This window comes from Adiantum capillus-veneris, chromosome 7 (assembly GCF_014529385.1).
Source record: "Adiantum capillus-veneris isolate H3 chromosome 7, ASM1452938v2, whole genome shotgun sequence".
NCBI classification, from domain to species: domain Eukaryota; kingdom Viridiplantae; phylum Streptophyta; class Polypodiopsida; order Polypodiales; family Pteridaceae; genus Adiantum; species Adiantum capillus-veneris.
In genome coordinates, this window is record NC_140937.1 from 70,297,843 (window position 1) to 70,322,985 (window position 25,143).

At 38.7% G+C, this 25,143-nt stretch overlaps 1 protein-coding gene across 7 annotated transcripts; it reads left to right on the plus strand.

Annotated features, from left to right (window-relative positions):
* The first annotated feature begins 14,840 nt into the window (after positions 1–14,840).
* LOC147454023 (uncharacterized) lies at positions 14,841–24,064 on the plus strand. 7 transcript variants are annotated; one of them, XM_086516031.1, is made up of 6 exons: positions 14,841–15,127; positions 16,791–17,000; positions 17,206–19,137; positions 19,291–19,365; positions 19,455–19,527; positions 23,877–24,064. In XM_086516031.1, exons 2-6 carry the CDS (start codon positions 16,891–16,893, stop codon positions 24,057–24,059), a joined length of 2,373 nt encoding a protein of 790 aa, XP_086372157.1. In that variant the 5' UTR covers positions 14,841–15,127; positions 16,791–16,890; the 3' UTR covers positions 24,060–24,064. The 7 variants fall into 7 exon arrangements, with proteins under 7 accessions (XP_086372157.1, XP_086372156.1, XP_086372159.1 ...); XM_086516030.1 differs by lacking the exon at positions 14,841–15,127 and adding an exon at positions 15,134–15,471; XM_086516033.1 differs by lacking the exon at positions 14,841–15,127 and adding an exon at positions 15,134–15,371.
* Positions 24,065–25,143: the final 1,079 nt, after the last annotated feature.

Genomic DNA, 25,143 nt, shown 5'->3' on the forward strand with positions numbered 1-25,143 from the left:
CACATCCGCCCTCCATATTCATAACTTGGAAATTCAAGGATGTGTGATATCCTTGAATTTTCAGCAATACATCTTTCAGTTGAGTGTCCCACACCTTGGCGTCATTGCTACCTTGTAATGATGGGAACTTAGAGTCTGGAGCAACTTGAACTGTTTCACTAACTTATAGTTAATAAAACTATGCGAAGCACCATTGTCCGCCAAGATTTGTACAGTGTGCCCTTGGATGGACCTATGCATACGCACTAGCTCATGTGGACTGAATGTCAGCTACCACATGGAGGTCTTTATACAACATTCATGCACCACCTTTGTGTGTGCTACCTCCACATTGGAGAAACAAGAGGAGGACTCAAGAGGCAACAACTGCACCATGTGAAGTTCTCTCTGTTTTCCTTGGGCATCAGATTTGCCCTTGGGACAATCCTTTTTTTTGTGTCCACTCCCTAAACACGTGAAACATAAATTTTCTTTTTTAGCCTTCTCAAAATATTTAGTGGACAGATCAGGACCCCTAGACCACTTGGGCTTCTTATATGATTTTGATGCAGCTACTATAAACTTTCCTTTATTGTGCCCATATTGTGTGCGTGCATTTGCATGTGCAGTGGTAGGTGCGTGAGTATTATGCAGTGCTTTCTCATCAGGATTGTCGTGTATATGGCTTGCACTATAGCCTTCTCAAGCGTATTGGGATCTTGAGTCTTGACATGCTTCTTAAGCTCTGATGTCAACCCACCGATAAACCCACACACGTGTTGACATGTATCTAATCCCTCCAGCTTGAGAATGACATCACGATCGTGAGAGATATACTCCAACAGTGTTTTATGGTGATGCATACAACTTTGAGGAGTCCACTATGTAAAAATTGCATATAGCACGTGTGAACAAGAGGTATTTAAATAATCCCTTACCTATATATTTTCAAGGATTATATGTACCCCTTATGTATGCATTTTTGAAAAAAACCTAGCACTTATGTATGAAAATTTTCACTTTCTCATTAAAAAAAATCCTTTATGTAAGTACATTTTTTTGTAAATGTACCTAATTATAAATCCCTTGATTTGTTTCACGTGCTATCTTACAAATTTCCTAGTGGACTCCCTGAGCATACAACACTTATCCAAGGCATTTAAATTTTTGTCCACTTCATTTGTGGGTAGAAATACTTTTCTGGAAACAACCTCAAAGGCTGCCCAAGTTTGTGGGACGATGCCCTTCTCCTTGCACTACAACATGTCGCGCAAAAATCAACGTTTGTAACATGGTCTGAACTTCAAATGCGTCGGAATAAGTATCCCTATACGCGTAGGACTCGTATCGGTGGTATACACGTCGATATAATCACTTTTTATATTGACGGGTATACCAACGCTTATACCGATGCCATAACAACGTCTACACCTACAATTTTTTCTTTTAGCAGAGAGTAGTGCCATTTGTTGCTACATGTGTTGCAGTAACAAAGGCACAACCTCTCTACTCAAAAGAAGAAGGCAAATGTAATCTCACTTTGCATTAAGATAGATTGATAGGGCATCGTAAAAGAATAAAAAAGTGTTAAGCAAACGACCATAAATACGAAACTAGAAATTGCAATAATCAAAACCATGATAACCATAACTATTACCATTGCCATAAATAAACAAAAAACTATAAGTATAACCATAATGATAACCGTAAACCTTAAATTTAAACATAGTGATTACCTTAACCATAAACAACACATGACCTTAACCAATGCCAATGACATAATCATAAACAAAATCATGACCATTGCCACTATCATAACCATAAACATAAGCATAAGCATGACCATAAAAAAGTGTCAAAACCATAACCATTTCCACTAACATAACCATCTAAATACCATATCCAAAACCGTTGTTAACACCATAATTGTTGTCAGTATCATAAGCATAAGCATAAGCATAAACATAAACATAAACATAACCAAAACCATAAAAGAGTTATCAAAACCATAACCATTGTGCTAACATAATAAAAAATAAACAATAACCATTGTTAGTGACATAGCAAAAAATAAACCATAACCATAAGCATAAGCATAACAATAAAGGTATCGTTAAAACCATAAATATTTTCATTATGTTCATCATAAGCTTAATCATAATCATAAATAGTGATTATGTGTGTGTGTAGCTATGTGTGTATATTTATGCATATGTGTGTGTGTGTATGAAAAGAAAAAGAAAAACACTCACACTTAAAGAATGTGAGTGTGCGAGAAGTACGTAGAGTCAAGCAAATACCTGCAAAAACAAAGCATAAACATTTTTACCCAAACAAAGAAACACAAATATTTATGTGTATGTGTGTGTGCATGAAGTAAAAAGAAGGAGCACTTACATTTAAAGAATGTGAGTGTGCGAGAAGTATGAAGGCTCAAGCAAATACCTACAAAAACAAAGCATAAGCATTTTGTTATCTACACACCCAAACAAAAATTTTCTCACACAAATACAACAAAAAATGGTACCTTCTTTGTGTAGAAATGCGTGGAAGCATAGATGAGAAGTTGGAAGAGGCAACTCCATGAAGGTCTGCAAGGAGGGAGGAGGAGATGGGAAGGAGCTATGGAGGTGGCCATGGTATGGAGAAGAGAGAAAACCCAGAAAATGAGCTCTTGGGTATTGAAAAGCAGTAGGTCGTCGATACAAATGTCTATATAGGTGATGAAACAGACTCCGTATACACATTGGTATATGGCTCAATAAAAAAACAACGTTGGTATAAGTGTCGGTATATGCGTCGATATTGGCGTCGCTATAGGTGTTGGTATAAGCGTCGGTATAGGTGTCAGTATACGTGACGGAATTTAAAATTTGAATTTTGCATTGAGCAATGTCTCCCTCCATATTTATCAACGCTTATACTAGCGCCTGCCATCGACGTCGGAAAAATGGTGTTGGTAACCAAGTGATCCCTTGTAGTGTTTTGTAGACCTTGCCTTCTAGCATTAGACTTGTTTGAAGTGCCTTCACTGCATTCAGAGTGCATCTAAGATCGTGAATCCCAACCCATGTACTCAGGAATGTATCACCATATCTTTGTCGCGTTCTCTCTCCTCTCCCATAAAAATCAATCGTTTTGCATTTTCAACAAATCATCCACCTATTTTTGGGTGAGAGAGTGTAGAGAATCCAGATTGGACCTTGCCCTTGACTTGCCCCTAATTGAAGCCTTGCTCCTACATGTGCATGCAAGTAGAGCTCTTGGTTTGTTGTTGCATATATTGCACTACGAACTTTGATAATTTAGTGACATTCTCATTTAAATGTGCAAAACTATTCTCTAACATAGACATGTGTGTTTGCATATGTATGAACCTCTTGTATGTCAAGCAACTCATAGCCACCATTAAGCCCTAGTGCCGCACGGATACCTTTCGTGAGATTATCTGAACGCCAGGCTGTAACAAGTGGAACTAGTGCAGGATTTGCAAAATCAAAGGTATGATGAATATCAATGTTCGAGTCCATGGTGGTGTGTGTTATGCTATGATATATATTTTTCTAGGTCTAGGCCATGAAGCATACCCAAACAAGAAAAACCCTAGCAAACAAGAAACATGCTCAAACTCGCAAACCCCAATTTCCATGGAACTAGGAGGCTACAAGTGCCACTAAAATCCACTACTAAGGAATATGCATGTAGTCTCTGTATCAAGTCTCATCAACAAATATCCAAAAACAAATTAATCACTTCCTCATTCAACAAAATAGAGAGAGAAGAATATGTTGTCTTATTTCAAAAGAGAGAGGAAGGCGAGGAGCATGATATATGGTGTGAAATAATCATGTACTTTTGAATATTGAAATTGTTTTTTTACAACAATAAAAGAAAACTAATCTTTTTCTTCAAGAACTCTTATCGAGGCAGCTTGGTATCTTCAGAAATTTGAATGACATCGATAGCCCGAGCACTTTCTTGGCTTACACCCTATAGGGCAGTGCATTACTCTTGGCTTACATCCTATAGGACAATGCACCTACTCTTCTTTCTATAGCCTCTTCACCAATGCTTGACATACAAATGGCATCTCATCTCCCTATCTCATACACCCATATGCAAGTTATATATATATATATAGATATATATATATACATTGAGGCGGTCCCGGGCCGGCAACAAGAGAGGCAACCTCTAAACACCTCTCAAGGCTCCTGTGCTGCTCAATTGGGGCTGGGGCAAGCATAATCAAATATAACAACAACCCACTACCAGAAACCAATACAAGAAAAGGGGCACCACCTAGTTGTAGATGCGAACTAGGACGCACTGGATATCTCCTTGTAATCAAACACACAAAGGTAGGGGAATGCAAGATAGCCACACACACCAAACACAAACATTCACCACGCTAGAGAGAGGTAAAGAGCACAAATCAACTTGAGCAACTCAGTCTTAGCCTTAAAGACTAGATGCACACAAAGCTTGATGAGAAATAGAGAGACAACACAAAACTTGACCTTGTTGCCAATACACAAATTGTCTTAGGGTCACGGGAGCCCTCTCACCGAGCACCCTCTTACAATTGACTTTTTAGGCAAACAATTCAACAAGCCCTCAAACCAACAAGCATGAAATAGCACAACAAACTTCAAGGAAAATATACCTTCAACCACCTGATGAGCCAACTTATCAAGTCAAGTTGGAGAGAAGAGTCGTAGTTGCAGCATACAATTGCACCCAAAACTATAAATCTTATTTATGGACAAGAGTAGGCTACAAGTGTGATGCAGAGTATGGTATCACTCCACTCCTCTAGATGGCATAACTAACTTCAAGCTTCTCCATGCACCTATGTGTAGTGATGGAATAGAGCACTCACAATGCACACACTCTACACAACTAGGCTTGAAGAGTGGTGTGTTATGTGTTGAGAATGGTGTGGTGTAGTGTGATCATGTGGTGATTTACAAGGGAGAGAAGGGGTCTATTTATAAGTTTTAGAAGCCCCGATTAGGATTAGACCTAATCAAGTTTATTTGAAGAAATCAAAGATTATGCAAATTTTTATTTTTTAAAATGAGGGTGGGACTCTCTTATCCTTTGAGTCACATGGATGTGGGCTCAATGCAAGAGAATTATTGAGGATGAAAGGAGAGAGGATTGAGTGAATAATTTGGGAGTGCCTACTCTAATAGATAGTGCATTTTACAATAAGGTTAGTGGTTAGTAGTTAGTAAATATCACTACAAAATATTTACAAAATCATTCACCAAATGGTGAGATATATGATAAGAAAAGTTAGAGAAGGGATGAGGTTGTAAAGAGAGGTTGAAGCTTTGGAGAAGTTGACATTCACCTCTTTACAACACCGGTAGAAGAGGCGGTCAGCATGGCGAAGTTGCACGTGTCGATGAAGCTATGTTATCTCGAAACTTTGGATAATTCATGAGAAAAGCCTTCATTTGCAGTGGTTAACCTTGGATTTGTGCTGATTTTTCTGGAGTTCCTTACAAAGCTGAAGAGAGTATGGTAATATGGACATATATGTAGAGAGAAAGGGGGACACATAGGGTGTAGAAATGGAGGATGAAGGCTATGGAGGTGTGAGAGAAGTGGCAATGGTGAAGAGGGTGAATTAGGACATGGGAGTTGCAGGTTTGGGAGTGGGAAGGAGAGGGAGGAGTGTGTAGGAGTGAGTAGGTGTGTGGAAGGGTGAGAGAAATAGGAAGATTTTTTGGGTGTATGAGGTGGCAGTTTTGAAGTCGGCCATAAATTTCATGTAAAATCGCCCTTGACTTCAAAATTTCTGAAACAATTATCGAAAATACTACAGCTCCCGAGCTACGTTTTTTCTTTTGAAAGTATCCTCAAATTCGGATCATAAGAAGGTGCAAAAATTCGAGCAAAAAGCTATCCCTGCAGCACCTAATAAAGCTTGAAGTGGGGCACTATTTGATTCTTTTTCCTTTGTAGTCTTCCAAGTGAGCCCCCCATACATCAACCATAACTTAATATTTCCAAGGAGCTTGCACACATGTATGGTATAGGATAAGTATCAAATATAATATATACTTGTGGGGTAAGAAGATAGGCTAAAAATGGACACATGGGATTCATGGTGGAAAAATATGTATAAAATAAAAGGAAACAAATCATGAGGGAAGGGACCCTCAATTATTCTCTACTTTGAGTGATTTAAGGAATTTATTTGAAGATGAAATCTATTTACTTGTGAATATTTAACTGGGAGAGATGGAAAAAAATATGACGGAGCTGATAAGGTTATTGGTGAATTTTTACGATGAAGTCATATAAAGGTTTTTCAAGGCTTGTGTGAGTTGAGCTTAAGTGATAGAATGATAGTAAAATATGGATAAGGAATGACAGGTGATGGAAGCTAGCATACTTAGGCCTGATAACGCACACCTAGGAATATATATTTATATAAATACAAAAAAAAACCTTTATATTTAGGTCCTGTATTTGATAGAAAATATTTACATGTAAAGAGGACCGTAATATTATAAATTTATTTTTTTGGTCTCCTAGCCCAATGACTCGCTTAACGATGTAAAAAAATGTGATAAAAACCCTAAACACACGCACACTATTTATAATGAAAAAGCGAGCCTAGTCATTGTGCTAGGGTGTTTTTTGTGGGGTGAAGTGGCTTCTTAAAATTATTTTATGAGAGCCAAAAAATGGCTATCAATATATCTATATATATATATATATATATATATATATTGGATTAGCCCTAGAACGAGATTATTTCTCTCTCTCTCTTCCTTCATGCTCAATCTTACAGAGAAAATAATTATCATTGTCAATACCCCTGTTTCTCTCTCTTTCTAATGCTACACACAGTTGCTATCCCATCCTCCTCTTGGGAGGAGCAAACCCATGAAAGGCCCCCTCGGCTCTTTCTTCTCTTCTCACCCGCTTTTGCTTCCTAGTGACCCCCTTTGTCAATTTTGTGGTGGCTCATCTCTCAGCCCCCCCTCACACACACACACTCTCTCTCTAAATCCCAATAGGGCTGTCAATCAAGACTCTTCTCCCCAGGCGACCCCTCTCTTTAAAGGGTGGCAGCTCCTCTCATGCTGTTTAACGTTCATCCTATCGCCTTAGCACCACCCTTTTAGAAGCTTCAAGAAGTTCATTTTTTGCACGCCAATTATGACAATTCCAAAGTTCATTACGTCCGTTTTTGAGCTTTCATTGCTGCAAAACTGCTCCTTAACGCAGATCAAGTGAGATCATCATCATGATGCTTCTTAACAAAATGACCATTTCAAGCTAGCTTAAGTGTTGGAAGATCTCATATAGATGCTTTCTTTCTTGGTCAAAATCCCATGATCTTGGCCAAGGAAAACTCCAACAGCTAGCAAGAGGAAAGATAGTACCTTATGTCAAGAATCACCACTTGACAAAAGAAAAATAAGCGCTTTCAGCAGATTGCTTGGCTGTTCCATTCTTGAAATTGCCAAAAGACGATGACAATACCGAAAGAAAGAACAACCGCTATCAATATACATGGTTGGCTGTGCCAAATCCAAATCGCCAATAGATGTTGTCGATGCCAAAAGAAAGTAGTAGCTCTCTTTAAAATCACTTTGATAATTTACCAAATTTTCTTTAAAAATTGGTTTACCTTACTGCTTGTCAAATCCGTGTATGCTACTAGATCGATTATGGCCTTCGTAAAACGTGCAAGGCACACATTTCCACAAACTTGAGACATTTGAGGAAGGATTGGATTCCCAACAAAGCTAAGTATTTCTTTGGAACTTTTAAGAGAAAATCTATAAATTGCACACAATTTCCTCGGAGGAGGATCCTCGCTCTCGTAGAGCTTTCAAACCTTCAATCTCCTCTTTGAATTGCAAGTGCAAAACGGTCCCTTCTTGTCAACTGCTTGTTGTGTGTGTGAACGGGTGTGCATGCATCCTTAATCCTTAACTTGGCCAACTTTATTTTCTTTGGGCACCCACAATATGAAAAAAGACCACCAACTATGGGCGATGTCAGGCTGTAGAAATGGGTCTGATTGCAAGAGAGAGAGAGAGAGAGAGAGAGAGAGAGAGAGAGAGAGAGAGAGAGAGAGAGAGAGAGAGAGAGAGAGAGAGAGATAATGGTGTTGCTCCGTTTGGCCCACCACAGAGCCAAAAAAACACTCCACAAGGCAGCACAATTGCAACAAGTCGTACCCTACCCGTGTGGATCATCGTCTCCTCCATTGCTTTGCTTTCACTTGCATGCATGCAGCATGAAACCACACCCCTTTTTTCATAAAAATCTCTTGCTTTAATACCATTATGAGACCCAAACTAGAGACTTCCTTGGGTGATCCTTTTCCTTATGGCTCTTTATATAGTTGTTGAGCTCCTAGCCCTAGCTTACTTTAGGATCCCCTATCCACATGTGTAGTCTAGGCCCTTGGCCTAGGTCCACGACCCCTTGGATTGCGCTTAGCTTTACAAAGATGTTATTATATATGTTGCACAATGTTTTATTTTTCAACAAATCAAGCATCATCGTGGTAAACAATATGGTTTGTTGATACTTTTACCTATTCCTGACTCTCCACATTTCTATGGATTTTATTATTGGATTGCCACTCACTTGTGCACAAAATGACATAATTTGGACCATCGTAGATAGATTTAGCAAGTAGGCTTACTTTCTACCTTGTAAGAATACCCTCTCAACTAAACAAGCAGCTCTATTGTTCCTTAAGCATATTTTTGTTTTGCATGGAGTGCATAAATCGATCATCTCTGATCATGATAGATGTTTTTGCAATGAATTTAGGGTGACATTTTTCACAAACTTAGGTACTCAAATAGACTTTACTTTTGCATTTCATTCAGAATTGAATGGACAAAATGAAGCAACCAATAGCACCATTCTAGATCTTTTACAAGCATACACTCATGAGAGACCAGGAACTTGGGATATATACATTCACTTGCTTCCATTTGCACACATTAACACTCCTTATTCATCCACCTAAAAACCACCATTTCAGATTGTATATGGGTACTCATTGCCTAATCCTTTGTCTTATATTTCTCATAAAGTATCACATGCTAATGAAATCTGTCGACAGCACATCCAAACCTTGGAGCAAGAAAAAGAAGAAATTCACAAAGCACAATATGCATACATGAAACAAGCAAATAAAAAGAGACAACCCATGGAATTCAAAGAGGGAGAATTTTTGATGCTTTGTATTGAAAAGAGATATTTTAAGAGCGTAGATACTAGTTCTCTGGCTAAGCAAGCACCATGATATTATGGTCCACTTAAAATCACTAATCGTACTAATGCTAAAATTATTTTTTATCGGCTCTCCTTGACTCTGAAAAATTCACAACACATTTCACATAAGTCTTCTTCGTCCTTTCAAAGGTACTCTATCATCACTTCCTATCATTGATGATCCATCTTTTCTAGAAGAAAATTCTGAAACCCTTGTACATGAGACCATCATAGACCATTAAGGTATCGCAAGTATTTGCTTAAGTATAAGAAACATGGCCTTGAAAGTACCAAGTGGATTCCAAAGAGGTTTTTCTGCTCTCATCCTAGTATCCTAGAAGCATATCAAACTTCTAGAAGCTAAAAGGTTTTATTCTTTACCTGAGGTTTGTCCTTTGCTTGATGATTGTGCTATTTCATACCTAGGGTTTGTTCTTTGACAGTTCATTCAATGGTAATTTGAGTGTAATTAAATTGAGAACTTGATGTTGAAGTTCACCCTTTAACCACTAGCTTGTGGTATTTGATACATGAGGTTTGCCCTTTGATATCTATTTAGTGCATCATTTAGAGAAATACTTGACTGAGGTTTCGCCCTTTGAACATTGTCAAAGGTGATTGTTTTTCACTATTATCATGCTCTTCTTGTCTTTGCTAGAGGGCCTGCGAATAAAAATCTCTTTCAGTTTCGTAGATATTTAGATATGTGTACTTACCTTTTTGATGTCCTCTTTTCAGGATATTATGATAAGTTGTGGGAAGTTTCCTGTGAGTAATTTATTTGATCAAATATATATTGTGTGGAGATCTGCCTCGTCTCCACACAAAGTTTGAAAATACCCAGCTTTTTCTACTTCTCACAACTGAGGGTAGTTGCTTCCCCATCGGGGAGGACTATTATCACTATTACTACTTTTAAAGATTTTACTTTACTTGACCCAATACATATTGTGTGGAGGTCTGTCTTGTTTCCACACAAAGTTTGAAAATACCCAATTTTTTCTATTTCTCACAACTGAGGGCAGTTGCTTCCCCATTGGGGAGGACTATTATCACTATTACTACTTTTAAACTTTTTTTTTATTTTGCTTATTTTTATTGCAAAAAATATTCAAAAGAAGTAATGTAAATAGAACTCTCCTTTACCTACTATTGTTAGAGTTTAAGTGAAAAGCAACCACTTCTATTTTTGGGTGCATGCATGAAGAGAGAAAGAAAATATCAAAATCGCGTCTTCGTGCGCACCCATTTTTTCAACAGGAATCGGCTTCTTTGTGCGCACATCACTTTTTCAGAGAGGTATTGGTGGAAGGGCATGTATAATGATGTATCTTTGTTTATGGAGTCTTGCGTGACATGCCGAATGTATCCAAATGTATCTCATCGAGATGGGTTACATCGTATTCATCCATTGACCATGCATGACAAGTGGGTGGTGGATTTGGTTACAATGCCTTTGGGAATTTGTCAAATGAGATACTTGATGCTTGCAAGAGAGGACTTGTCTAATTAAGTTAAAGGTCGTGCATTGAGAACTAAAACTATAGAAGCAGTGTGTACGTCCCTCTTGAAAGATGTAATTTGTAGATATGGATGCATTGGAAAGATAACTGCAAATAAGGGTGAGCAAGATGTTGGTGAGGCAAGGAATTTATTCAAAAGGTTGGGCATTAGAATTTCTGTTACATCTTCTTATAGTTTCGAACGAAATAGGAAAAGTGCAAAAGGCCATCCTCCGATCATCAAGGCCTTAGCAAAGTCTTGCAAAGGTAGAGTTTGTGCATGATCAAGTCTATTACCATTGGTTTGTGGGCCGACCATACAACACATATTCTAGTCACATGTTACATGTCTGCTAAATTACTGTACGGTAAAATCATATGATACCCATAGAGAACGTGGTTCCCACATAAAATGTACCCTCAAGATAATATGACTAGAGAATATCTTATTACATTATGGATGCGATAACTTGAAAGAAGACCATAGGATATTAAAATTTCATTATCAAGATTAGATGAAGCAAGACTAAAGAACAAAGACAAGTTTGACAAGAAACACAAGCTCCGGCCAAAACACGTTGAAAAAGGTGATTGGGTATTAATGTATGACAATATTGTAGACAATCAACATACTGTCATGAGAAAGTTTGTTAGGAGATGGTTTGGTCCATATATTGTCAAGCATGTGCATGACAATGCCACTTACAACTTAATTGAGCTTGATGGGACATAACTAAAGATTCTCCTTGTTGGAAATTGAAGGATCAAAGTGTTCAAGAGAAGGAATGACGATGAAACATTTGGTGCTAATGAAGATGAAGGCTCAGATTCACTAGAAGGAGGTGAACATGAGGAGGAAGCAGACAATGTACCTTCATGAGGATTGAACCTCCAAAACTCAAGTATGGCACATACCAGAGGATGTGCAGGATTATAGGGGTTGAATGTCCTACAATAGCACATGCATAATGGGAACGGGTTATGAGTACCATGATACACATATTTAGATGCATGAGAACATTGTTCATAATGTACAAATGCATGCATAATATATAAGGTTAAATTATATACCTCATTTAATAAATTGTTTTGAGAGTCACTTTCTTACTTCACCTTTTTTTTAATGATATTTACTCCTCATGCATATTTAGTATAAGCCCATCAAGACATAAGCCAATGCACTAGCTTGTCTTTTTCCTACCATGCATCATTTTAAATTCATATCAATCCTCTTATTAGCTTTAGTCAAAGGCTTAATGACATGCTTACATTATTTACCATGATTCATTTGCTCTTGGAAGCAAACAACGAGTTAGGCAAGCCTAAGAATTCTAGAGCTAAAGGCATCTAGGAGAAAGAACAAGTGGCAAGAAAAAGACTTTAGGCAAGACAAGTGGTGAGAAGAAGACTTCTAGAAATACAAGTGTCATCACCCGTTCAAGGATATATTTTAAGACAAAAATATTGGGAAAGAAAATAGATAAGTGTCACTCAAATTTTTCACATGATTGACACTTGTGACACAAATGGCTAAACACTTGTTTGAATACTACCAATATCTTCCCCTTAAGGAGACAGCTTCACCTATATATAGGGCCGTTATTTCCTCACTTGAAAAACCCATTTGCACTCTATCATGATAAGCATTAATCTCCCAATCACATTTCCACTCTATCACGCTAAGCCTTAATCTCCCAATCATCTTTCCACTCCACCACGTTAAGACTTAATCTCCCAATCATATTTCCACTCTATCAGGCTATGCCTTAACCGTAGTCACTTCCTTGAGAGAACCTCTTCTCCCATACCAGTGCAAGGGAATTGATCTATCATACTACTATCATCACGTACTACTCTTTCCCTCACACTTAGCATTGTAAACTCTCATATGCATTATATAACCATCTCTTATTGATAAAGCATTGTTGTTGGTGGTTAAACAAATGTGTAAAAGGGTATCTCCTCTTTGCTCCTTCATTAAATTGGCATCAAGCTTTGGAGCTTGGATAATAAAATTAGGTGTGTCACACTGCTTATGTCTTGTTCAAGTTTGCGTGGGAGTTGCATATTGTGTTTTTCTTTTTTTCTCTTCCAATTTTTGGCTTAGATTTATATACACAACTTGTCCCAATTGCTACTAGACAGAATATATATACCATTGTGAGAACTAAACTATAATTTCAAAGGAAAATTCGTAGCATGTTTGGGCCACAAAGGTTAGTGAGTCCTATCCATGATCAAAATATATGATGTGAGCTTTGATATTTCTTTTGTGTCTTGTTTTGAGTGAGGGGTTTTATGCGAGTGCGAGAGAATGAAGCACCCATGGTTGCACTTAAAGATTCTACCATCAACTATCAAGCTTCAACGAGTCAAAATCCCTTGCAATTCCTCCCAAACTCCCACAGCTGCCTTGATGGCAAGAATGCCAACTTTTCGACAACGTGCACCTAAGAACCTTCAAAATTTAGTAACAAGAGTCCACATTTTCTTCATCGTTTGAATGGCTGCAACCTTTGTAGGACTCGATTTCTTCCAAATGGTGCATACATGTGGCCCTCAATCAAAGCTTCATAGCTTCAAACACATACTTTAATTGGTCCAAGGCTCTTTGGTCACACAATCTATATTTTTGGACGTAGCATATAGACATGTAAGAGTCACTTTTAAACTACATTGTACTTCTTAGTTCTATATTTTTTTTTTTGGTGCTATTTATATCCAAATGGCTGTATAAATGGCTCTGTTTGAATAGTCTTTAGGAGGATTTGGCTATTTCACAAGGAAACATTTGTCAAAAGATTAGCCCAAAACTTCCAAATAATTGTGGCTTTTGGAGATAAATTTGCAAAGCAATACATTGTCATATAAATTTAAGGAACCCTTCTACACTTACCAGTTCTTGAAGGGTCTTATTTTTTTACCTTGTTTAGGTCCTTTCCAAAATCCAAGACCATACTAGGATGAATGATGGGGTGTGGATGCCATCCGCATGTTCTCATTGGCCACCCTTTGAGATGTTGTGTTGGTGATGCTAGAGAATATGGTGCAAGTGGTGGCGTTGTGGTTGACTCTCTTTCAGAGAAGTTTCATTCATAAATCTACCTCCCACAAAGACAAAATTTCGGATGTTAAACTCACAAAGTACAAGCTACCCATTCCACCCAACCACAAGTATCTTTGGTGTTTTTTAGTGAGAGAACTTAAAATACCTGTGTAGACATTGAAGAAAGACAGAAGCAAACTCACTATGACAACGCGACCAAGCACACGGAGGTGGAAAAGAGTTCCATCCGAGCATGCATGAAATCGGAAGGAAGGGCATGGACTAGTTTCCACCTAACCACCTATATCTACCCATTAAAATACATAGCCCCTAGCCCATCCCCTACGAGAGAACTCTTGTCCTCAGTTTGCACCTCCATTGTTTTTCTACTTATACGCATTTTTATTGTTGTGAGTTGTTTTTGAAGGCAACTACAACCGCCATTGCACGCTTCCCCTTGCGTAGATTTGTTGCTGCCACATAAGAGAGGGTTTTGATGGAGAGTGTATGGGTGAGAATATGTGTTGCTAGTCCGGTGTGATCTTGTCATATGAGATTGTGTCGATTAGGAAGCAATAGTTAATCTCTAGTTCATCGGCAGGATATGACGGTTGAGATTGCCGTTGATTGACTGAGTCAATTCGCAACCATAGATTCCCACTCAATTACCCCATGTATTTGGAGACCTGGATAGCTGAGTGCTACATGAACCAAAGTGGTTATGGCTCATGCATTTCATATCCCATAGTGGAAAAGGGCTGAGCCTGAGTCTGAGGCCGGACTTGGCCTTGTGCAGCGCGTGCTTTTGGAGGTTTGAACATAAATATGGGGATCATGAATCTTTTCTTTCTCAAACATGTGACCTCCTCATTCTCTCTTTCCCTTTTCCATTTATCCTTTTGCCACTCCACTTCGCCTTCACTTTTTCTGTTAAAAATTCTCTTCATGCTCTTCGGGTCGTGCGGATCCATCCTCCCCCCTTCTCCTCTCTCTCTCTCTCTCTCTCTCCCCCTCCCTCTCTTTTTCCGAGCTTCCCTCCATCTCTCTTTCATGAACTCGCAAAGAAATTGAAAGAATGCAAGCAAATGTGCATGTCTTCCGTCCAACTCAAGCACCCACATCGACACTCTCTCTCTCTCTCTCTCTCTCTCTCTCTCTGCAAATCTCCTGTCTAATCCAATACAAACGCTCTCTCTCTCTCTCTCTCTCTCTGCGCACCCATTAGCTACCCCATCACCATCTATAACTACACCTTGCTTCAAAGCGTGCCGCAATAGGTCTAGAGAGAGCCCTACACAACAACAGCAGCAGAGCTCATGGCATTCCTTCTGTTGTAAGCTGCTTGCATTAAACTCTATCCCACACCCACTTTCTCAAATCTGTTGTTTTCTGTGTAATATGGTTATATCACATAATTTGAGCGCACCCACAACCTATTCAACTCTCTCTCTCTCTCTCTAGAGTATGATAGCTTGCTTGCCCTCAAAGCATCCAAAGTACTCTTAACAGATTCCTTCTTCTGTTTGCGCTTGCTGTAAAGTACCTGTTGACATGCAAAGCTTGGCTTCAGCACTGGGGTATTCAAAACTGCTTTTCCCTAAAATGTATGCCATTCTAATGTGCACCGCCTGCATCGATCGGCAATCGAAAGCTGCGCAGGCCACTGCTTTTGTACTTGTTAGTATAACTTGCATTGATCTCCTTAACTGTGGAGTAGTGCTCTGTTGTTCTGGTGATTGAATTGCTTTATATGTTGATGGTATGCCTACATTTGGGCACACTCTAATTATAGGTTGTGGTGAGAAGCATAGTCAGTAATTAACCTTCACCTACATCATAATATACATACAAGCATTGTAGGGGCCGCTGATTGGCTTATCATAAGCCATACCTAATTAGAAGGTTGGAAGGTGATCAGAGCTGCCTTTCAAGCAAGCTTCCAGATTGTGATATGGAAATGCATGCAGTTTTCTGTTGTTTGATGCGGTGAGAGATGTGATTGTGTGAAAGAACATGCACTTCCAAGCAGGAGAATATTCTTTTCTGGGGGTATTATGCTGTAGAAGAGTTGAACCCTAAGTCCAGCTAGCTTAGAGATACTACTGATCCTTGAAGGTTTTTTCTAGAGTTTGTTAAGGGAAAAGCTCCATTATCATGCCTCAGATTGATACCTCCCTCTCCTGTGAATTTTGCTGGCATTCATTACTAGCCTTTGCCATGCATTTCAGGCCTAGGTTTTTGGGTGAAAATTTATAGTATCTTTGCAGGGTTTAGATTAGGTTTTTCTTTTTTTTGCCAGAAGCACGCTTGGAACATATTAGAGAGAAGCAAAAATGTACTACGTGTGAGCCCACGGAATGGACTCATTTACAACAGCTCATAAGGGTAGGATGACAGAGTAAGGCTGAGATACATTCCGATTAGCTGGTCGGAACATACGACAATTCCGATTGGTCGGCCCGACCATATGACAGATTTCAAGTGACAACAACGTCTGCCTTCGGTTTCTGGGTGCATAGTCCTGGTCGTTCTTGTATACTTTTTTTGGTGTATGAGAGGAGCGGCCGGGCGTGCCCTACCCGACTCTGAAAACAAAACAAAAACCCATACTAAGGACTAGTTTTTGCTTGTAAGGATTGGACTTACATATTATGTACATGTATATTATGGTGCCCTACTCCTGTTCCTTATTGCTCTGAATGTCCTTTTAATCTACCTCTCATGCATATATAAACTCCAAGTTGCAGCTTTTTTTTCCCCTTCCAGCCCTGTGCAATGATTGAGCAACTTTAATGCTCATAATTAATGGTACAACATAAAGATATGGAGGTATATTGTAACTATTAATATTTGTGGGTACACTGCAAGTTGTCAGATTTGCTGAGGGATTGTGTCTTCCTTCTCTAAACATATTTTTACCAGACAATTGTAGCTTGTTCTGTTGAGCATCAAATCTTAAAGGCCTAACCTTAATTCCTGGTTTTGACTCATTGCAGTATATTCCAAGCCTAGCCCACACACTGGAGTTTTCAGCAGATTGACACACATATCACACATGGTGCCAAATACTTTCTCTCTAGTTTCCTTCTCACAACTATGCTTCAACCAACTGCTCTCAAGCCAGAAAAGGCAACATCAAGCTTATCTGTAGCAGTGCATCCCGATATTTTTTCTGCGTCGCTGCCTCCACGCATGAGCGTTTCCAGGTAACATATACCCATCATTAGTATTCTCTCACTCACTTATCTAGATCTGTGCCGCTTCAATAAGAGGTGTATCTACCTCTCAGAAAGTAGGTTGCTTATTAGTATATTCAATGTCCATATCCTAAGAATTTGTGGTCATTGTTGTTTGCATAATTTCATTACAATTCTGAAGAACTCATTGTTTGCTTAACCAAATGATGTACAGGTTCAATATCAATGTAAGTGCAATTCCGACACGTGGATTGCCCGAGCGAGACGGATACATAAGGGACTGCTTGGTTGCTACAGAGCTAGAGAAACCGCAAAGTGGTATGAGTGTCACCACAGGGGCTCACTTCAAAAGAAGCTACATTAATGAAGAAGTAAACATTGGGGATACTGCTGAATATGTAGAATGGGGAGAGCCTACTTCCAGAGGGAGCAAAAGAAGAGAAGTTAGCCTTGAGGGAGAGAGTAGGTCTGATCAATACACGGCGTTATTCGGTGATCATCATCATCACCTCCAAAGCGGTGGGTCTGACCTCACCACCGAACAGAGTGCGGTTTGTATGGCAGCTGATGAGAGTAACTCCACAAGATCAACCAGTAGCTTGAATGAAGATGGCTATTTGCTAAAGATTCATTCAGCAATTCCTCCTGTCTCTCGCTACGGTGATCTATTTGTTGACACAGATGAAGACGACCATAGTTCGAGTCTCATTCGCCCTGAGGCTGCTGTTTCTGGAGACTATCATCTCCACTCAGTACATGCTGCGTGTTCAAACTACACCCATTTCCCATCACCTAGTAAGGAAGGACACTGGCTTGCTTCTGCAAGTTGTGCCGCCCATGATCATGTACAGCATGATCTTCATGACGACACCGAGGGGCATGATGTTGATGAAGCAGAAGCTGAAGCTGATTGGCTCGAGCTCCGCCTCGGCCGGAATGTTGCTTGCAGAGATGGTGTGGCCCACATGTCTAGGTCCATTTCTCCTTGCACCCTTCAGCTTTTACCAGAGAAACCTGATTGTGCAATAATGAAAGAAAGAGAAAAGCAGAGCGAGCTCATGCTCTGCTGCGGTGAGCATTATGCGGGAAAGACTTCAACAACGACAACCTTTGAAGCTAGGACACCATTGATGACTCATCAAATTCATGCAAACCAATCAGGAACTGTGAGAGAGAATCATCAGCATTTCTATACAGATACAATGCAGGCAAGTGGCCTTCCAATGCAGGCTACTGCTGCTGATTGTACAGTAGGTCAATATATCTCTAGAGGAGGTCTATTACCGACCCAGCATAAATACACGACCACCGTGGATAGATCATGTAATCCAAGAATGTCAACTGTAGATCATCCCTCTTCACACGTCCAACAGCTTCTACAAGACACCGGTTTCCATCTGCAGCATGATATTGAAGGTACCGTGCAAAGTAGAGATATTGCCTCTCTTCATGGACTGCCCGAAGGGCCGAGCGCATTCAAATCCATGGTGTGCTCTAGCTTGCAGGCAGAGGGCTTTTCTGGAAGCCCCATTCAGAGAACAAGGTCGGCGCCGCCTTTGCCGGATTTTTTGCATCAAAACTGGGATGTTCTTGCGTCATCAACATCGTCCCCGGCCCCGTCTTCCTCGATGTTGCAAGTGGCAACGGCACCAACATGCTTTAGAGACCTCATTGCAAGCTCATTTGTGAAAGAGCCCAGCTTAAGCAAGCTGGAGTATGGTAGAGCACCCTTAATGACACTGAAGCCACGATTGCAGTATAATGGAGATACAACATTGGGCCAGCACATGATATGGCACTGCAATAGAGGGCAGCGTAGCCAGAGCAGCTTGAATATTAATCATTCCAGTGATTTAGCCATCGCAGCTAATGAGGGGGTAAATACAAGTAATGGTAACATGGAGTGTGGCATGAAAAGCATGAGTGAATGGCTGTCCCAAGCGCTTTCCTCTACAACGTTCAATTCCTTGAATCAAGGAGTGCTCGATCAGCATGAAGATCGCACAGATCAATTTGACGCAAATTACATTAGCAAGTCTAAGTATCGCTCCAGCTCTCTGAAGCTTAGCAAAGGAAGGCGAGGGATGGCTTTGCGAGGATCGTCCGGCTTTTGGTTTGCATTGCAGCCCAGTTGCCAGGAACCTGAGTAAGTGTCACAGACAGAGAGAGAGAGAGAGAGAGAGAGAGAGACCATTTCAATTATTGTCGGCAATCACAACCCATTTAGCGTAAACACTTAAGAGAGAGAGAGAGAGAGAGAGAGAGAGAGAGAGAGGCGAACGTGTGCATGCATGAGCAGGAGTTCATGCAGTCGGGAAGGCGCAAGAGAGGATTTTATGGATGTGCAGCCCAAGACGAGCTACATACGATTGAAGTAAGCAGCCCGTGTTACATTCGCGATTAATTGTAAATGGAAGAAAAACCATAGTTGTATGATAATCAATATATGATCCGTGGTGGCAGGAATGGAAACGTTCCACTGTCAGTCGTAAAGAAGTTCTTGATCGCCAAACTAGGATTGCCGCAGAATTCCCAGGTACCAACCTCTTCGTCTCATTAATTTACGTTTTTTTTTTTTTGGGTAGGGTGGCAGACTTCAAAACACGAAAAGAAAACAAGCATAACAAAGCCCATGAAAGTAACAAAGCCCATGAAAGGGGATTCAGAATGTGTAGAAAAAACCTTTATCCCAAACAAACACAAATTCTTTTAAGCCAATTCTTAAGCAAACATTTAGCAAATTACACTTATTTTTGACTATATGTACACTATTTTCTTGTGAAAGCTAAACGGAACTGTTTCTTTTTCACTCGCACACACAGGAAGATTTAGAAATTTTCTCATGTCAGTGTTTTTCATACAATGTATAACATCATGAACTTCTGCTCAAGAGCCACCACATACCTAGCTAGTTACGATTGGGGGTAGGGGACCACCAGCCGCCCCACCAGGCCGGCGGTCCCTTGCCCCCAATTGTACCTAGCTAGGTATGCGCCAATGCCTCCCTCACAAAAGTTCATGATGTTGAGGTAAGCCACAATGTGGGGATTATTGTGAGAATTTGTCCAAAACTTCTTGTGACAGTAACTTACTCCTGAATTTCTAACCAGCTCAAGGCAAAATTCAACCAGCTCAAGGCTAATTTGAGACACACTTTTCATAAACAATGTGAGTCTACATCAAATAGCATCTCAACGAGACTTGAAAGGAAACTATGGAAAGACATCTCCTTCAAAGCATCATCACTAATCTCCTACTGTATACCTTAACTTGGTTTAAGAGTTTAAGATCACTTTTACTTGGGGAAGAAATAAAGACCATGATAACTCACATACCACTTAAAATCATCATTACATGCGAAAGAGCATATCTTTGGTAGTGCCTTGGTACTCTAGATGCCTTCTCTTAAACGAATTTATATCTCAAGTGGTTGTTCACACACCTCTACACTTGACCTTAAGGATATGGTCCTTTTGGCAGGATCAAATTGCTTATAACTTATATGATAATCTTCATAAATTGTTGTGAAAGTTGTTTTCTAAACCTAACTTGAGACTTGAAATAAGACTACAAGAACACTCATATCCTCTCTTAGTATGCATCCGATACTTGAGAAACTTGGTCGCATTGACTCACAGATGACCTAGGTACAAATCATAAGTGACATCCTCGTGTAGGGTTATAAATAACCATTAGATGTGTCTTTGCTAACCAATTACAATCGTGTAAATAGTTGGGACATTTTTAGAAAACATGTCAATTGAAGAAACAACCCCGTGAATAGGTGCAACTCTTTACACAAACCCTTTACTTATAGAATATCACTAGTTTGCTCAATGGCTTCCCCTTTTGTATTGATCATACTCATGAGCTAGCTTTGTCTCCATAGGATGTATTGTATCATGTGTATTTAAAGAGAGGCCATATCACTAACAAAATCCTTGGACCATACATGCATTTATCAGTTAAATGAACCCTTTTCTTCATAAGATGATACCACTTCCTACCAAAAAGGGTGAAACCTATTCTAATGGAATTCTATAGTTAGTATATTCTCTTGATGCACCCACTTTGTATCCTTGCATATATAAAGTGGATCCCTCACATGATAAGTTTCTCCTTTTGTCGTCTCCTTCGTGTTTGAACGTTTGCTGCATCATTTCTTTCTTCCTCATATGCACACAATGGGAATTTTCCTTATATTGTCCAAAAGTATAGTTGCAATATTCAAACTTGTTGAAAATGTTTTACAGGCATTTGAAACCTCTCACTAATTGGATGCTTTACAGCCATGTCTCACATTTAGCCCCTTTATCTTCAGGTCATATAAAACCACATGCATTTAAATGAAATACCCTTTTACAATAAATTTACTAGATTGTTCCATGTTTGGTTGTAGAATCAAATGTATTTGCTTAACTTTGGCTCTAAAAGAGTTATGTACTAAAACATGTGTAAGATACATAAGTTTCAATTACACTCCATTAGCTTAATAGGTATTCAAAAGTAATAATAACCACTAGACTAATTCTCTGTACCTAATGCCGACATTTACAAATTAGGAAACTTGATCGAAACTCTAGAACTTTATGAAATTATGGATTAAGTAACTATAAGGAACTTTTTCATTATACTTGATCTCATGTTTGCAGAGCTACTAACAGAAATTTACATAATGCTTGAAATAGAGTGTATTGCCTTAAGTATCAATGCATATAAAAATATTTATATTGCTACACGATTGGGTGACAGTTCTCTAAATATGTCACCTTAGTAGCCTTTGATACGCTTTGTAAACCAATAAGAAGTGCCAATTCTCTAAATATGTCACCTTAGTAGTCTTTGATACACTTTGTAAACCAATAAGTAGTGCCCGTGCTCTTTGTATACTACACCATAAATGCTATTCTCTCCCCAAACTTGAGTCTTCATTGAATACATAAATTGAGGCATGCAAAAGAACTAATTTGCAGGAATTGACTCCCTTGTGATGTAGATAGTCGTGTTTTTGTGTAAAAAGGGGTATCTTTACTTCGTTTTCTTTTTGCAAGAAAAAAATCTTTCCTTTTGGAATGCTTTTTTTGATGAGGCGTCTAGCAACATGGCTTGATTAGTCAAAAATTTATAAGAAGAAAGATATCTAGCAACCTTCATTGCTGCTAGGTTTCAACCATGTTCAGGGTAAAGGGGCAAAAGAATGCCACTTAAGGCAAACGTCATAATTTTAGAGGAAACTTTGCATACCTTGCCATATTTGAAATATGAAGAGTGCATTAGATTCCTTATCAAAAGATGGATTAGGTAGGTGATACCAAGATATGTTCTTTTCTAAAAAAAATTCATCAATGCTAGAGAGTTTGATTTTGACTAGAGCTTTTAGAGATTAGAGACACTCAAGGCCCAATAGTAGCTGTACACTTTTTAGCAAATCACATGAGGATACCTAAGCAAGATTCCAAGCATATTCTTGATTTTGGTCTCCCTTTTGGGGGTGGGTCCATTCACCCTTTGTGATGACTGTCCACTTATTGGCCCCTTTGTCATAGATGCAACAAAACTTATGTGCATTTATGGTAAAAAATTAGCATGATTTCTCCATACATTCATATTCCTCACTGTGTATAGCTCATAAGTTATTGCTCCATTGGAATATATCCTTGGAAATCAATGTATATGGTCGTAATTATCACGATTTTCTCAGCATTTGGGATTTGTAAAAAAAAAATCTCCAAAAGAGGACACGTCGCATATGCATTTGTGCTCAAAATATATTCTTAAATCAACAATTCAATTGAAATAGAGATACTTATGTATCAATTCCGATGTATTTTGATAGGGCATAACTATAGGAAAATTATGGACGGTATACAATTTGGAATTGTGGCCTAGGATTTATCCCCAATGACTAAGGGTTACCATATGGAATCACGTGAGTGGGAAATATGGGGTTTTATAAGTAAAAAAGGATAGATTTTGCAAAAGAGGGTCTGCATATAGGGGTCAAAATTAAAGGCAATATTGGTGGATGTAGGTGACGTCTCCCAAGTATTACTAGTGAATCTCTTGGGGATTTATATCTAGCATTCAACACCCTAACAAACCTTATTATTTACAAAGACTTCTATTTAGAGGTGGTTCTCTAATCTATAAAACAATCAAGATATACAACTTATTGATGTGCAGGCTAGAAATGAACACCTTATGCCTATAATGCGAATATCTTCCTTCACTTGTGTTGGTTCCTTTGGTCAAGTAATTGGGTTGACACAAAACACATGGCAAGAAATGCAAGTTTTAAAATGAGCATTTACAATGTGAATTGTCACAATGCTTTATTATACAAATTTGACTCAATGGATTGCTAATCATTGGATTACTTTTCTATGCTGCTAATTGTCAACCTGTGTATTATTATGGTTGTCTTTAAGTTGGTTTTTTGTTAATTTCTAGGCACGAAGACACAATTTTTGCGTAGAAAGAAAAATGTGTTTTCAGAAGATTTAGATAGCTTTTGTACAGTACCTCATTTGAAGAATTGTATGAAACTTCTTAGGATTGTTTGCCAAGATTTCACATGAGTTGTAGCCCTTAATGTATAGTTTCATTGAAGTTTCAGCAGAGATAAGGACTAGAATCCCATCTTCATTTGTCTTAAAGAGAATGGGCACTTGAGCTGGGAATTCAAATGTCAAACATATGACAAACCTAGGACACATTTTTGTAGGCATAAGAAGGTGCTATAAATTTTTAGTTCTATTTTGGTTTAAGAAATGACTAGAATTTTAAGATGAATTATTTTGATTTCCTTAAAATTTCAAATCCTCCTTTTCAAACTATTGAAATATCATCTCATTGATTTCTTGTTTGGGTGATCTGATGGTGAAGGTGGAGCTTGCTTGTCGTGGAAAGCTTCTCGACGAATGCAGTTATTTGAACAAGATTCAAGATGATATTTGGATTCAGCCCAATTGGGCGCATATCAACGAACTCCTCAAAAAATCAATGGACTCCTCAAAAAACATACCCAAAGATAATGTCATGATACTCACTTATCAAATTTTGAAGTAGCCATACATGCTTCTTTCAATCATGGGGGGAGGGCAAAATGTTTACATGTGTAATTATGATATAAAAAGAGTCATGGTGGACATCCTCTCTAGCAAGGATCATCCATCTCAAATTTTGTAATATACAGGCTTTACATTACCTTCGATGTATGAGTAAGTTTTACATGCAAAAGAAAATGATAAAATTAGAAACAGCGTAGGAGAAACCTTTAGTCCTTCTCAATTCTATGCTCCTAGTTTGAGATTGGTTATGGACATCTCTTGTCTCAGAAAATTGGATTCCCTTTTCTCATATTTCAATTTTTGTTTATGAAGATTTTTAATATATTTAGTAAACATCTAGTTGATGTGAATTGCACGTTTTTAAAAGATAATTGTAGTCTCTATTGCATGGCTTAATTGTGGAAACATTTGATCTATAGTAAAACACAATAGAGCTAAAGAAATCAATGAAAAGCGTCAACAATTCTAAGGTTAGTGCTATGTACAACTAGAACTAACTAGTCTCCGGCTTAACATTTGTGTACCTTGCTTCTAACTATGTAAATTTCAAAGATGTCATGGATTGCAATGTTTAAAACATCTATGTCAAAGTCGACAATGTGGAAGTGTAGAGGAATGTAGAGAACACACGAGAGAGAGAGAGAGAGAGAGAGAGAGAGAGAGAGAGAGAGCTTGCTTGCTTGCTGAACAACCAATTAGGCAATGAATTAGTAAAGTGAGCTTCTATAGTCACCTTAGTAAATTGCCCTACCAAAAGTTAAGTAAAATAAATACCTAACGCCCAAATAAATATTGGGATCACATTGGGTCGTTCACTTGAGATGCATGAACTTTAATACCCTCTTTGTAGCTCATAGTGGACATAAATATTGAGACCAAGTTAACGAGGAATATACCATGGACACCCCAGTAGAAGGCCTTGGACTACTCTGGTTTTGCTATCTCAAACTTTTTACCTTAGAAGAATGCCATCTTGTGCATAGGTTGTATTATAGAAAATTGAATTGTAGAACACACTACATCCAAGGATCTCCATTTGTGAATTTTGAACACATCATGTCCATCCCTTTCAAACAATGAAC

Excerpts from the sequence above, each read along its gene's own strand:
- LOC147454023 (XM_086516031.1), top strand. The coding sequence starts at position 16,891 with ATGCTTCAACCAACTGCTCTCAAGCCAGAAAAGGCAACATCAAGCTTA. Across the intron at positions 17,001-17,205 it reads CCACGCATGAGCGTTTCCAG|GTTCAATATCAATGTAAGTG; the intron begins GTAACATATACC and ends AATGATGTACAG. Across the intron at positions 19,528-23,876 it reads GATTGCCGCAGAATTCCCAG|GTGGAGCTTGCTTGTCGTGG; the intron begins GTACCAACCTCT and ends CTGATGGTGAAG.